The 14,538-nt window shown below is 38.1% G+C and overlaps 1 protein-coding gene across 1 annotated transcript in view; it reads right to left on the bottom strand.

Annotated features, from left to right (window-relative positions):
* Positions 1 to 481: 481 nt before the first annotated feature.
* LOC104469274 (connector enhancer of kinase suppressor of ras 2-like) overlaps positions 482 to 14,538 on the bottom strand; it is a gene marked incomplete at its 3' end in the record, with an annotated part of 71,481 nt that continues 57,424 nt past the window's right edge. The window contains exons 6-8 of the mRNA XM_010083724.1: positions 12,605 to 12,724; positions 5,238 to 5,297; positions 482 to 550 (exon numbers count right to left, since the gene is read on the bottom strand). Coding sequence (XP_010082026.1) covers positions 482 to 550; positions 5,238 to 5,297; positions 12,605 to 12,724 — 249 coding nt within the window. The remainder of the gene's footprint in view (positions 551 to 5,237; positions 5,298 to 12,604; positions 12,725 to 14,538) is intronic.

Genomic DNA, 14,538 nt, shown 5'->3' with positions numbered 1-14,538 from the left:
AATAAAGCTAAACACCCTAGGCACACCATGGAAACTTTACGTGCTTTTGTTCTCAAAACTCATGTTCTACACATTTGTGTAGGTTTGGGAAGTTGTAAGTTTTCCAGCTTCTGGAAAGTAATCACGATCTTAGATCAACAAGGGCACAACAGTTCCAATTCCCTGCATCTCTTCAACCCAAGCCTTCTATACACTACACAAACTGTTTATTAATAGAGCATGGGTAAGCAGAAAACACCCTAATAAATCTCCCAAGCCACAGCAATTTAGCCTAACTTCATGTCTCCTGTGATACTCAGAGGATTGGGGCTTAACTTATGAACTCAAGAACTATGTGGTTTCAGAAGACAAAAGGAAAATTTAGATGTTAGAATAAATAAAGATTTATAAAAAGACATTCTTCTACACATTTCTTCTCTACACATGCTGATGTGCCATGACACCTCTATCTCCAATTGACACAGAACATAGTTATACATACCACAGTTTGGTGGTTAACTTGAATCACTTCATCCCCAGCATGGATTTTCTTGCACCGATCTGCAGGTGACTGAATTTAAAATAAAAGAGATGATAAAGAATACAGTTCTTACTGGTCATCATCTCTCTTTCAGCAGTATGATTGCTAAGCTATGTAAATCAGGTTAGATTGATAATTACATTCTACTGTGAAATAAAAAAAAATAAGGAAATATTTAATAAATCCATTCATTGTTGTTGGAGAAAAATAATCTGTACTGTTGTACACAATACAATAAAATGTTAAGAAAGGTATGAATATTTTTTTATTAAAGGGTGACCGAGTCCTAAGAATTTCTTTTTAATTTCATTCTGACAAAAGAGTGCTTTAATCTGCCTGACATTTCTTAAATCTGGAAAGCCAATCTTGGCTCACTTTTTAACCTAGCAAGACAAATTGGCAATTCCTCATAAACAAATCTCACAACATTGTCTTTCTATTCTACAATGTTTCAATACAGGGAACTTCAGTAAATTATTGTTCTTCAAAGAGTACACAAGGAGAGAGGATTAGGTTAGGTACCAGCTAGAAAGATCATAAAAGTTACGTGGTAACTTAGTTTCTGGGTCATTACTAGGGTGAAAGAAACAACCAGCATCAAAATTCTGCAAAGATCACAGTTTCAAAAAGCAATGTAGTTTTCTTCTTTGCCTTTGCCTCAAAAAACCACCCCAACAACAACAAAAAGAATCTAATCAAAAACCCCACCCCTCCCCATAACACCCCCCCAAAACTTTTCTGTCTTCTGCTTTCTATATTTACAGTAGACCAACTGTTTTCTGAGGGAAATACCCTTATGTTTAGAGGACAATAAGTTCCTTCAGCTTTCATAGAATGACAATGCTTTGATTTTTCTCTCAATACTGCAGCAGCCAGCCTATGAAGGCACCTAATCAACTTAAATGTAGAAGGTGAGACTGACAGTTTGAAAAAACCTAAGTTCCTCGGGAGTAGGTTTCTGAAAAGCTGCTATGAATCTTACAGAAAGGAATGAAATTAAATTCATTTTCAGGTGAGATAACAGGCTGTCTAAAGTATATGCTCTAGGCCTGAAATGTGGACTGTTTGTAATAAACTAAATACCACATCTCCATTGAAAATAGATGTCCCATAGCTATGCCATGACTTTCTAGTACAATTCCATGTAATTCATGGCCATAATTAAGGACAGTATTTAAATGGAATATATCCAAGAGAAACATGACGCTGAAAGAAGGGTCACTAATGACTCAGTCCTAGAAGACATTGTTCAGAACATCCTAAATCAACCTGGGCTGGTAAAATTGTAATTTTACTTACATAAAGAACAGCAGCCTTGAATTTTTGGCACTATTTCAGCATTAAAGGTGTTGGCTGAGTGACTTGGGGAAAAGTTTTAACACTGGTAATTATGTTCTAATGATCTATCTTCTGCCTGTCATTTCACTACTCACACTTACTCATTCATACCTCTAACAATCTGTATAATCCTCCTATGTAATACTGGTATTTTAGCTCAGATGTAGTTACACCTAAGACTTTCAAAATGTCAATGCAAGTGAAGCGTGTGTCGACACCCTTGAACTCTACAGGACTGTATTACAATACAAACTTTGTCCTGTATTGACTTCAGCACTTGTGGCTTAAATCTTGACAAAACAGGTATTTTGTGTAGCAGTTTGCTAAGTCAGTAAATATGGTCTGAGAATCTTCAAATTGGAAAAGTCTACTTTAAAAAAAACTCATTGCAATTATGCCTCAAACACACTGCAAGGTGAGGTAAAAATCATTTCTACAGGAGTCTCAAGGCTGTGGTCTTATGAGGAGGTTGCAACTCTTGTTCCTTACTGATTTTTTTCCTCTCAAGTAAAGAATACAGACCTTGCTGTAAAGAAATAGTATCTTTTAACATCACTATTTAAGGAAAACAGAGGAGAATTGATAAGCTCTTTGGTTTTTAGATGTTATGTGCTGATCATTAAGCAAAACACCCATTCAAGAAGTCCTATGAGGAGGAATGAACTATGTCACATCACAGATATATCTTCATTAGCTGGGAATTCGGTTCAACAGGGAGTTGAACAACAGATGTAAGTAACTGTCGCTGAGGATCATACACTGATACTGTACAAGGTATTCAGAATCTGCTCAGGATTTATTCTTCAGAATAGATTTAGTTTTGCTGTTTAGACTAAATATTGTCTTTGTCCCATTACCCCAGTATACCCACACTGTTTGAAAAACCAGTTTAGATCCCGTGGAGCACATTTGTTACATGTCCAGAGTGGAGATTCTGGTGTTATTTCTTCTGAAAGGCCTCTCTTCCCTGAGATCCAAGAACAACCCACAAACTCATCAAGGACACAGTAAGTGGGGACACTGGGAGCATCCCCTCCAAAGTTACATTCCTGATGGAGATGCACTGCATGCTATTACTTTAGAAAATACTCTTTTTTATTGGAAAAACTAATTACAAAATGGCCTCCTTTGAAGAATACATTTGTTTGGTGAACCAAAAGAATCTCTCCAACATGGTCTAAAAGGGCTATTCAACAAGACAGCTGTAATCTCTTCCTGGACTAATACATCCTTTAGATTTGCTACTTCCAAACGAAAGAGAGAAAACATGAACCAGAAAGCTCAGCTTGCCCTAATGCTACAGGACCACCAGAGACAAGCTCTTTTCGGGCAGTGACCTGTGAGGAACGCTGGTCTCTCACAGTTCAAGTTTCATTGCTCAGCTGCTTTGAACTGCAGGGCTGATGTGTTGGGAGAGAGGACTCCTAATGCTGAACAGGAAGATCCTAACTCTAACGGGCTTTGTAGCTGAACATCAAAAATCCACCGTAACTACTATGTTACATTAATGCAGCTAGCACTGCCATGTTACTGTGCTTATTAAAAAGACAAGTGCTTCTCTGTGAACTTTCAGGAAAGTGTCAGACAAAAAGTTGTGCCAATGTCTCACTTGGAGGAGAAGAATTCAAAAGAAAAAGGCCACAAAATTTTGTTCAAAGGGAAGAGAATTTGGATTCTTACTGTTTCCTAGAAGTTAGATTGCATCACATATCAACATCACACATCAGTACCATCGTGACCTTGCTCTGGTCGTGCTGCTTAAATGTTTCTCCTCCCATCTATCAGAATTGTACCTTTTTTTTTAAAGGAAGCAGCTAGCAACTGTGTGTTTAAAAGCAGGAGATACTTTACTTTCCTCTAAGGCGTTACTCATTTTCACAAACACTTTAACATACAACAGGGTTTTCCCTAGATAGCAGACCGCAGTTTCTCAGTCCAGTGTGAGCCCCTCCAGGGTGTTACAGTGAGCGAAAGAATCAGTAACGAAAGCAGAAAAGTCATCATGACTGAAGCTTCCTGACATGGCTTTAGATTATATTCATGAATCACAAAAGATAAGAGTTTTGAGGGAATGCATTAAGATTTTATTTTTATCTTTGCCCCTGGGAAATTAAATTCAATATTAGTAAGTCATGGAGAGAAATGGTTCCCTTTTTTAATCTGACAGAAATTCAACTGTACAAACCATCCTCTTTCTTTCATATGTTTTCAAAATTTAAGCTCAACTATGGCTCTGGTTTTTTTGTTTAGTTCTGTTAATTTCACTGATGGTATCTGTAGCTGCAGGACTGACTCCCTACAATTTTGTTTTCAAGGTTGAAATTTCTTATGTTTTCCTTATTCTGAGACAGGTGGCATTCACAGAAGTTCTACAACACATATTATCTATTGGGTATGACTCCTGCCTGCAGCAGAAGAATAAAAGAAAGAAGAAAGGCCATCAGATTGCAGTTTCTATGAATGGGATGAAAATATTCCTATTTTATTGAGACGTTAACAGAACCTCACTGCAGATCAGAGGCAGAAGCTGTAAATACCATGTAGGTAGTTTGCACTTTCCACAGTATGACACAGTAGCAGGATAAAATAAACATTTCTGACAGCTTCATTTTAAGAAAATGCCACCAAAATCTGTGAAAGGAATTGCCTAAACCATTATGGAACAGTTTAGTGTTGTTCAGTGGCTTGTTTTGTGTTCATTGAAGATAATGGATAGAAGCCTTTCTGCCCAAAATTATAGTTTTGCTCACTTCCTAAGACAGCCAGTTCTCTATATATGGTGTACAAGGAAAGAAGGCTGTATTTCAAAGGCAGTTGATAAGTAGCTTGCTATGCTTTCCTTGCTGTTTAATACCTTCAGTGAGAATTAGTACATGGGTAGTAAGTGTTCCCTTCTATAAGGATTAGTCAAAAGTTCATGCAGAAATATATGGCTATTTGTCAATGTGAAGGGATGTCCTCATTTCCATGTATTGATTTATTACAAAATAAAGCTTGATAGGTGGAAAATATAAAAGCTGTTTATCTAATACTGCAGCAAACTCCAGCATATCAGCTTGTACATAAATACATTTGCCTTTTATTCACAGAGCAAAGTAACTCCAAGACAGCTACTTCCTATCTTGTTCAACTGCAGCATTTTAGGTGTCTTGCAAGACAAATCAAAACCAATTTCCCTGGTACTCAACTGGGAACAGCTCTTTCAATTCTGAGGTAAACAAGCACAAGCACTTCTGCTGTCCAACATGCTATTGGTCCTCAACAGCCAACTAGCACACTTTTGCAAGCAAAATGTAGTCTATAGCAAAGGGAAAGCATAAACCACAGGTAAGGTCAAAAAGGCTTCCAGGCTTCAACATACAGTATCAGCAATACTTACATTTTCTGTTGTTCCAGTAATTACATGGAGACCATCATATGTTGATTTAATGTACATACCCTAAGAAAAAGACATCATGGGAAAGAATTTTTAAAGTGTTTCACAAACCATCACCATCCAAATATAACTTGCATATTTTTAAAAGAGGTCTTTTTTTTTCTTTTTTTTTTCTTTATTTTCTTTTTTTCTTTTTTTTTTTTAAAGATTTGTGTTCTCTTAATATACACCATGAGGAATCTGTCTCTGGATAGGAAAGTGCTTTCTGATACACTTTGAGAACAACAGTCCAAATGATTCTGGCCCTAATTAGCAAAAGCAAACTAAAAATTTTACCACAGTCATCTCCATAAATACTCCCCATTTTTTTAATATACTCCTTCTACTACAAAGATAACAACACTTGATTACAAAAGAACCGAAAATTACAAATTGCCTGAGGATGACCAATACTTCTATTTTGCTTTGGAAGTTACAGAAGACGCTAAAAGACCTGGAATCTCTGGCAGGCAATGCTGCAAACATAACTTTCAAACCGATAAGTGTGCCTGCAACATGGCTCTACAACTTTCTGATAGCCTCATTCATCTCAGCGAACAGGTCAGCTATAAAACTCAATGATGAAAACTTAAATGTCAGCTTTGTTAGCTATCCCACTTCTTCAAAAATATATGGAAAGGGAGGGATAGTTTATGGACAGATACAAGTTCCTGCATGGGAAGTCTAAGAGAGTGTTAAGACTTTTCACCAAGTCAAAATTCAAGCATTTTAACAGCATCCACTAACACAGTGAGAGAACGAAAAAGGAGGGATAACTGGCATACACTGAGAGTTCAACAAGTGAAGAATCTCCTTTCCCCCAAATAGTTCACAGAAAGCAGGTGAATACTGAGCACTTGTGTAAACATTATCTCCATAACCCACTTTTTCTCCTTTTAATCAGAGTGCCACACAGAATTCTGCTCCCGGTTGAGGAACAGGGTGCACCCACTGGTGATTAAGTATAGTAAAGAGGCAAAGAAGATGTATCAGGTTGGACTAATCTAATTTGGGACCAGAACTCACAGACATTTTGGTAGTGGGGACAAGGAAGTACCCCTACTTGAAAAAACACATGATAGCTCCAGTAAAAAAAAAAAAAAAACAAAAAACAAAAACCCAGGAACTTCATGAATTTCTCAGGAGAAAGGGTTCAAAACTAAATTACTATTTTGCTTTGCACAATACACAGCAGTAATGGCATCAAATCCAGTTGTCATGTTGGGCTGTTACAGCTAGAAGAGAACAAAGCAAAAATTTGCTTGTTAAAACACCGATAGGAAACCTCTAGCATCATTCTTCAACTTCCAGCTCCTCTATTCACCCTCAGCAATTTTTCCATTGATTGACTCCATGCACATAGTTTCCTGCTTAGTTCAGTTATCTCAAATATAGAATTGCAATTTCTTATACCTATATCCTCACAACACCCCTGTGAGGTAGGGAAACACTAATATACATACATTTTACAGACAGGATAATGAGCCACACAAGCGTACATTGGTACCTGTTATTTGGTACTCACGACTACCCCAAAACAACAAAAACCAGGGCCTAAATACCTCTCAGGATCTGGATCTAAGTGACCTGACCACACACCCTGCGACACAGCAAGAGCTGAAATCACAGTGACTTCATGGTGACTGGAATTATGAGTCAAGTTGCCACACAGAGCAGTTGCTGAAGGAAGTCATGTCTTTGTTTTTACTGACAGCGAGATACTGCTTTCAACTTAAAACATCAGGGTGAAAGAAGAGGATAAAGTCTCACACCCAATGGTTACACAGTGTTTAGTCTTGTGAAAAACATTATTCTGAAGGATAGTAAGGTCATCCAAGTATGCTATCATGGCAGAGTGCAATTCATGTCTAATCTGGTCTTTTCTAGAAATTTAAAAAACTTTGAAGAGGCAAAAGAGGAGAAAGAATTTTTGCAGAATTTTCTTTAAAGGCTAAGATCAAGATTTTGCATGCATTGGGAGAGGGAAGAGGGAAGCTGCAAAAAAAAAATATTATTTTTATTCCACATGTACAAGATTAATAAATGTTACACTAGTACTATGCCACATTAGTTTTGCAAGAGCCAACATAATTCTGTTTACAAACCAGCTTTTAAATGGGGATAGGGAACACTTTGCAACAGAAAGTTGAGCTCCCTTTCACCCATGTTCCTCCATGCCTTATTTTAAGTGAACAATAAATATGAAATTGTCCAGAGAAGAGAATGTTTCCAGCTTGTTGTTTGATCTGGAAGGGAAATAAGAATACTAGAGACATTTACAGGTTTTCCTCTCTCTGCCTCCTTGCGGCTGCACAATATCAACAGTGCTTTTAGTGATCAAGAACATAAGGGAGTTGAGTGTGCATGCTGTTCATTTGTACTGAAACAAATTGGCAGATACACATCTTAGGAATTCAAAGATAACACTATGGTCCCTATGAATTTACAAGAATCAGTTAGGTCAAATAAAAGGAAAGACAATTCAGTTTATATGATTAAAATAACCATAAGGTAACCATCTAGGAATCAAGTACAAATGTATGCCTAGATTAAAGATCGGGTTAACTCATGCTTACTTATATCATAGATTGTCCTGATCAGTTATGGGTAGAAGTCTAATTTCAAACCATACATTTTATCTTGGTGCAAAACATTATTCAATTAAGGCTTAGGAAAGAGACCTTGTACCTTTTTTCTCTTTTTCCCCCTTCTTTTCTATTGTTTTTAAAGAATGAAAACAGAATGCAATATGCTTTTAAGATATTTTATACAAGGCTGGATAGAAAATAAGACACTGCTTCCATTTTGCAACACACATAACTGAATTTTTACACTTCTACTGTGACATCACCTTAATCGAGTCCCCTAAAGCTGCACATGCCTCTTTAACCCCAAACAGTTCTTAGAACCCTGTTCATAATTTTTTCCCTCCTCCTGCAATATGTCAAGCCAAATAACTCAGGAGAAATATCAGGAACAGTAGTATACTGGATTCCTGGAAAATACTTTCTAGCTAGGCAGCCAGCAGTGCACCTTTAACCAGCTGCCACACTCTTCTGTATCTATGACTTGTACCTTATGAGTGCTTTTTCACATCACAGGCTCATTTTGTGTTTGCTTCAGCAGGCAAAGAGGAACCCAGAACAGTCAGTCTCACGTTCTGGTGGACTCACGTTTGCATTTCTGAATCTAGAAGGCTAGGTGAATAGCTGCTACTTGAAATCACATCAGAGTACCTGAACTCAACAGGATTAAAATAATAATACGAAAAGGAAAAATTGAAACTCAGGATTAATCCTTGCCACCGTTCTCTGATACTCTCTTCTATATTAAAAAAACAAATTAAAAAAAATAGGGACTGTTGAAGAAAAACTTCCCAAGGAAAAATGGTAGCTATAACTTCACAGAATCACAGAATCACAGAATGTTAGAGATTGGAAGGGACCTCGAAAGATCATCTAGTCCAATCCCCCTGCCGGAGCAGGACACCTAGATCAGATCACACAAGAACGCATCCAGGCGGGCTTTGAATGTCTCCAGAGAAGGAGACTCCACAACCTCTCTGGGCAGCCTGTTCCAGTGCTCTGTCACCCTCACTGTAAAGAAGTTTTTCCTCATACTCAAGCGGAACCTCCTATGTTCCAGCTTGAACCCATTGCCCCTTGTCCTATCACTAGATGTCACAGAGAAGAGCCTGGCTCCATCCTCCTGACACTCACCCTTCACGTATTTATAAACATTAATTAGGTCACCCCTCAGTCTCCTCTTTTCCAGGCTAAAGAGACCCAGCTCCCTCAGCCTTTCCTCATAAGGGAGATGCTCCATTCCCTTAATCATCTTTGTGGCTCTGCGCTGGACTCTCTCCAGCAGTTCCCTGTCCCTCTTGAACTGAGGGGCCCAGAACTGGACACAATATTCCAGATGCAGTCTCACCAGGGCAGAGTAGAGGGGGAGGAGAACCTCTCTTGACCTACTGACCACCCCCCTTCTGATACACCCCAGGATGCCATTGGCCTTCCTGGCCACGAGGGCACAGTGCTGGCTCATGGTCATCCTGCTGTCCACCAGGTAACTTGGGTTACCCGCGTTTTGTGTAACAAAAGGCATACAGCATTGTGCTTCTTTACTAAGTATACTCACTGTTTTCAGTCAAGCAGTAGTATTTTTAAGTCTGTGTCCTGGCAAAAGATACTACATAAACTAGTCAGTTTTGTGTCTTTCTAGAACATCAATAGCATAAAAACACACAAAATTAAGTTCTCCTTAATGATACAGATAAAACAACTTCCAAGTCCTCAAAAAAAAAAAGAAAAAAAAGTGATTACTCATGGGAGCATGTTGATGATTGCAAACCTGACCACATAAATCCATTTCAGAGCTTTTTAGAAGAACTTTTTACTCTGACACCTCCCTATTCAGCCTTATTTCACAGAAACTGCAGGCCGTACGTATCTCTTGCTGCAGCAACACTCACTGGAGAACACGTGTATGCAGCCAGTCACATAATCACACCTGGGCAACAGACCAGGGACAGAGGAAACTAAAAAAAAAGGCGAAGTAAAAAGCAGTACTAAAACCCATCCACCCATAACGCTGCTTTACCCAGTACTCAAGAGTTTCCCCACATCACACCCTAACAACATTGTCCGCTTGCCAGGTTATTCAGTATGTCTGATAGCTGTTAACTAGTTTCAATATCTATAAAACATTGTAAACCCTGTAACACAGTTACCTTTTCCTTCTGCATTAAGTAAATTATTAGTCTGACAATTTACATTTACCTCTGACTGATACAATTCCACAAAGAAAAGGCCAAACACAGTGAAGGTACTGAATTTGTGCTGATTAAAACATCCTGACGGTGCTCCAATATATTTTAAGTTGTAAAAACTCCAACCATTTTCTCAATTCCATCTTGTATTTACCATATGAGTTTAGGGAAATAGCATAGTTTTATTTCCTTCTCTTCTCCTTTTTATTTCCCTGATCCACTTCATCTTCTCAGATATTAAATTTGAGACAAGTTAGATATTCTGTTTACGCTAGGTGACAAAAATATCTTCCCAGTTAGCAGCCATCCTTGTCCTTTTTCTTCTACTTGGAGTCTTTCCATCTTTATAGAGGATCTTATTTAGTGATCGGTAGAGTCAGCACAGAACTATCATATTGGTCAAAAGTCTAGAATAAAGTTGACAATAATCCATTTTTCCATCTCCATCGTTGCACAAATCCTGGAAGAAGGTCCAGAAGTTATCAAGCTTCACATTCACCCAAATGCCCCTGATGCACAGAAGATATTCACATCTCCAAGCTTCACCATCAACTCTTAAACTGACACACAGCACTCAACAGGGCGGTACCAATATGCATTTGCTGTATCTTAATTGAAAGACTTAGTTTAAAAAAAACGACCAAACAAAAAGCCCAACAAACAAAAGCAAAGCTTTCATACAGATCATCAAGAGCAACTTGACAAAAATGTTCTGTTAGTAAGACTGGCACTGTAAAACTAAAAGGTATGATATTTACCCTCCTGGTGCAAAAATATCATCCTCAGTTCCTGCTCTGGAGAGCTCACAATCTAGAGGACATAGCACAATACAGAGGCAAGAGAATAGTGGCATACAGGCAAGGATGGAGGGGAAAAAAAGATGACCATATCAAAATAGCGTTGTATCCTTCTAAGGCTTGTCTACTCCACAGTTGGTATTTTCCATTTTTTTAAAAAATACATATAATAATTTTAAAGACAATGACATGGCAGTCCTCAGTCAGCATAAAGACCCTGTCCAGCTGATTCACAAATGCATATTCAAAGAAAAAAACCTGCCTTAAGAGCTTCCAGTTTAAACAGACCAGACAGACAGAGGGTATAAAACAGAGGCACACAGGGGGAAGAGATCGTCTATCTGACAAGCTACCCAGCAGGAACAGACCCACAAAACACATTCTTCTTTACAAAAATACTGCTCAACATTTTTCAGTCACTGGGCGTTAACACCACCATACAGAAAGACATAAATGAAGAAAAAAAAACCAACAGTCACAAGACAGAAAGGAAAATAAAGACTTTCTCAGAAAAAAATTGACCAAACTCCAAAAAAAGGTGGTTGAGAGAAACGGGAAAAACATTTCCTCATTACAGCAGAAGATAGGATTTTGAAAGGTTGACTGCAGTGAGCTGGTGGAAAAGATCAAATTACAGGAGAGAGGAAGGAGAGAATCCATGAAAAACTGAAATCCTGGAGGACTAGTTTGAAATGGATTCAGAGATAAAAAGGAAAGCCAGTGGAGAAAGGGAAAACAAATAGCAGACTAAAACAAAGGATGGGGCAGTATGTACTTATCCAAATGTTTGGTTTTTTCTCATATTTGCCAAAAGACTGGAACAGTAATTTAGTGTATAATTGGTCTAAATACCCTGGCATTCAAAATTTGTTAACGAAACCAAACCCCAAACCTCAACAACAACCAACCTACAAACCAAAATACTATCCAAAACTACACTATCTAAACACCTTAAAAAAATCTGCCGCAAAGAGCACAGCACTAGTTCTTCTTACTCAACAAAATGGAATGAGAATAAACTTGGTCAGAAGTTGCAAAAGCTATTTCATTACGCAAAAAATGGTTAACTGTATTCTGCTCATCTTCTACTACCTCCAATGACTGTGGGAACATACATTACTAGTGGTGTAATGTTGTAGAGCTGTAATTGTTATCAGTGTCGGTTTTCTCCATGCAGTGGGTGTTGTACACTTGAGTAAACAAAAGATCAATGGTCAGCTCTTGAACGTCAAACATGGGATGGCTGCACTGAGCCTTTACGAGCACCTGATAAAGCATGCAGAGTTCTTGCAATGAAATCCAATAAGCTACTTCTCAACAGTGCTGTAGAGCCCTTGAATAACTTAAAAAATAGCTTTATATCCCAGAAATACTATGAAGCATATTCCAGAATTTGACAGGTTTTGTGCATAAGCCCACGCAAACTTTTTGGTTGAGTTGATCTTAGTAATTTATATCCCTTCAGACTTCAATATCCTAGAACAAACTGAACCATTTTTCAGAAGCTGGTATAAATGGCAAGAACTTCGTGCTCATTTCTTCCTGCTCACTAAACTCTTTGCATACACTGGAGAATCTTACAAAATACTTCCCTATTGCCCCAGCAGCATGAGAAACCAAACTAGCATGAGAAATCAAACTATTTTCAGACTTTAAAAAAAAAAAGGCTAAAATGTCCTACTTCTTTCCATATATACAACTTATTTTAAAAAATTCACTTTCTCATCCTGGATGATGAGTTTGATTAACTGCGTACTTCTTACCAGCCCTTCACTTGGCTTGATGTTTGTAAGCTGGATCACTTCAAGGTGAGCAGACTGGGAAACCAGCGGATCAGAAGAGAGCGAGATAATGTGATCACAGACGCCAGAGAGAGTTTTACACTAGGAAGAAAACAAAATGTCACAATAAGCATACCATTGCTAACTATTTGTGTATCAACCTACAATTTAAAGCACTGCATTTTTAAAGTACATATTAAATCACATTGCTGAATCTACAAGGCAGAGGGAATGAATGAGGAGGGGGAAAGGCCTCAGTCGGCAGCACAGTACAAAACCCAATTTTTGTAATGACCCCAAACTGACACAGCATCAGACCAGGGAAGAAAAAGAGGCAAATGGTTTTGCATCTGAGTAGACAGAAAAAGGAACTGCACAAGCAGTTCCCATGCACTATCAGGATTAGGTGCCCTATCTCTGAGCTGTGCCCAGGCACGCATGCAGCACATGACGAGCTCCAACCCCCCCTCTCTGCCCACATCTTTTGCAAAGACATTAAGTGCCCCCAAACCCCACTAATTTCAGTTGTTCAGCACAAATGAAAATCCGGCTCTTAACGATGATGGGTAACTCCCATTAACTCAGAAGTTTATTCTACACTAATAAAACATGCTAATTGACTTTGGACTGAGTTTCATGTTCTAGTGCTGCCAAGTATGATTTACTATTGCAGGCATGAAGATTACAATAAATAACCACTTCATGATGGGATAATTGTTAAACCCATTATCCTTGGCAGCCTCTTCGCTGAAATAGAAAAGTTTCTAAAAAGACTGGGACTGTCAAGCGGGTACCGTGTATCTCCTCACTCTCACTCCCTGAACCCTCTCTTCTCAGAGGCAAGGAGGCTGTGATTTTTTCCTATCATTCTCTTGTATTTCAGTAAGCAAGCATTTTTTGAGAGTTTCAGTGTTTTCCATGGAGTTCCCTTTCAACATCTACAACTGATGCTCGGTTCAGGTTTCCAAATGTTTGTTTTGTCAGCAAATTCAGGGATTAGGACATTCTTCTGGTCCCACAACTGTGGGTACCTCCAAAACCAATTAAGAACCACCTTAACTGCTCTCAGATTCAAAAGATTAAAGCTAATCAGTCTCCTCAAACGACTGAAACACAACTGCACACAACTGCTGCACCAACCACTTTTCCAAGATCACAAAGCATATTTCTTAAAGTAAAAACTATCTAGAACAATGTCATGGTAAAATAATATTAAACTGGACATAACCTCCTACCCAAATCACCATTATAATTCCAGATGCTAAATTACAAAGAACTTATATAAAAAGGAAAGCAAAAAAAAGTGATAAAACCAACAAAAAAATTTAGTGACAATCTTGGTTCCATTATAGACCATTACATTGGGATTTTCTCCTCTTAAATTACAAACAGTTGGAAGATTAGGTTAGTATAAAGATGGTTTACTTCATTGAAAAATAATGTTTCAGAATGAATAAACAAATCAGAATCATATGGCAAATATAACTAAATTTATATTACCAACATAACCTTCTTCCAGAGATAATATTGTCTTCAAGCATAGACGCGCACACACAAAAGCAACTACCCCTTCTGCTTTATCTGTATTTCCTGATGCAGAATCATCTCATTAAAATGAAAATACAGATATGAATACATTTCATGTATTTCATTAATGATGCAGAATCATTACTGAAAAAGGAAGTAAAGAAATACTTAAAATGGGGTTAAGAATGTGAGTTACCCGAGTTAGGAAAAAATGAAAAAGTGATAAAGTAAATTTTTCATAGAATCATAGAATCATAGAATCATAGAATGGCCTGAGTTGAAAAGGACCATAGTGACCATCTAGCTTCAAGCCCCCCACCATATGCAGGGCCGCCAATCACTAAACCAGGCTGCTCAGAGCCACATCCAGCCTGGCCCTGAAAGCCTCA

The sequence above is a fragment of the Pterocles gutturalis genome, unplaced genomic scaffold (genome assembly GCF_000699245.1).
Source record: "Pterocles gutturalis isolate BGI_N339 unplaced genomic scaffold, ASM69924v1 scaffold4820, whole genome shotgun sequence".
NCBI lineage: Eukaryota > Metazoa > Chordata > Aves > Pterocliformes > Pteroclidae > Pterocles > Pterocles gutturalis.
This window is presented reverse-complemented; position numbering and strand designations above follow the sequence as displayed.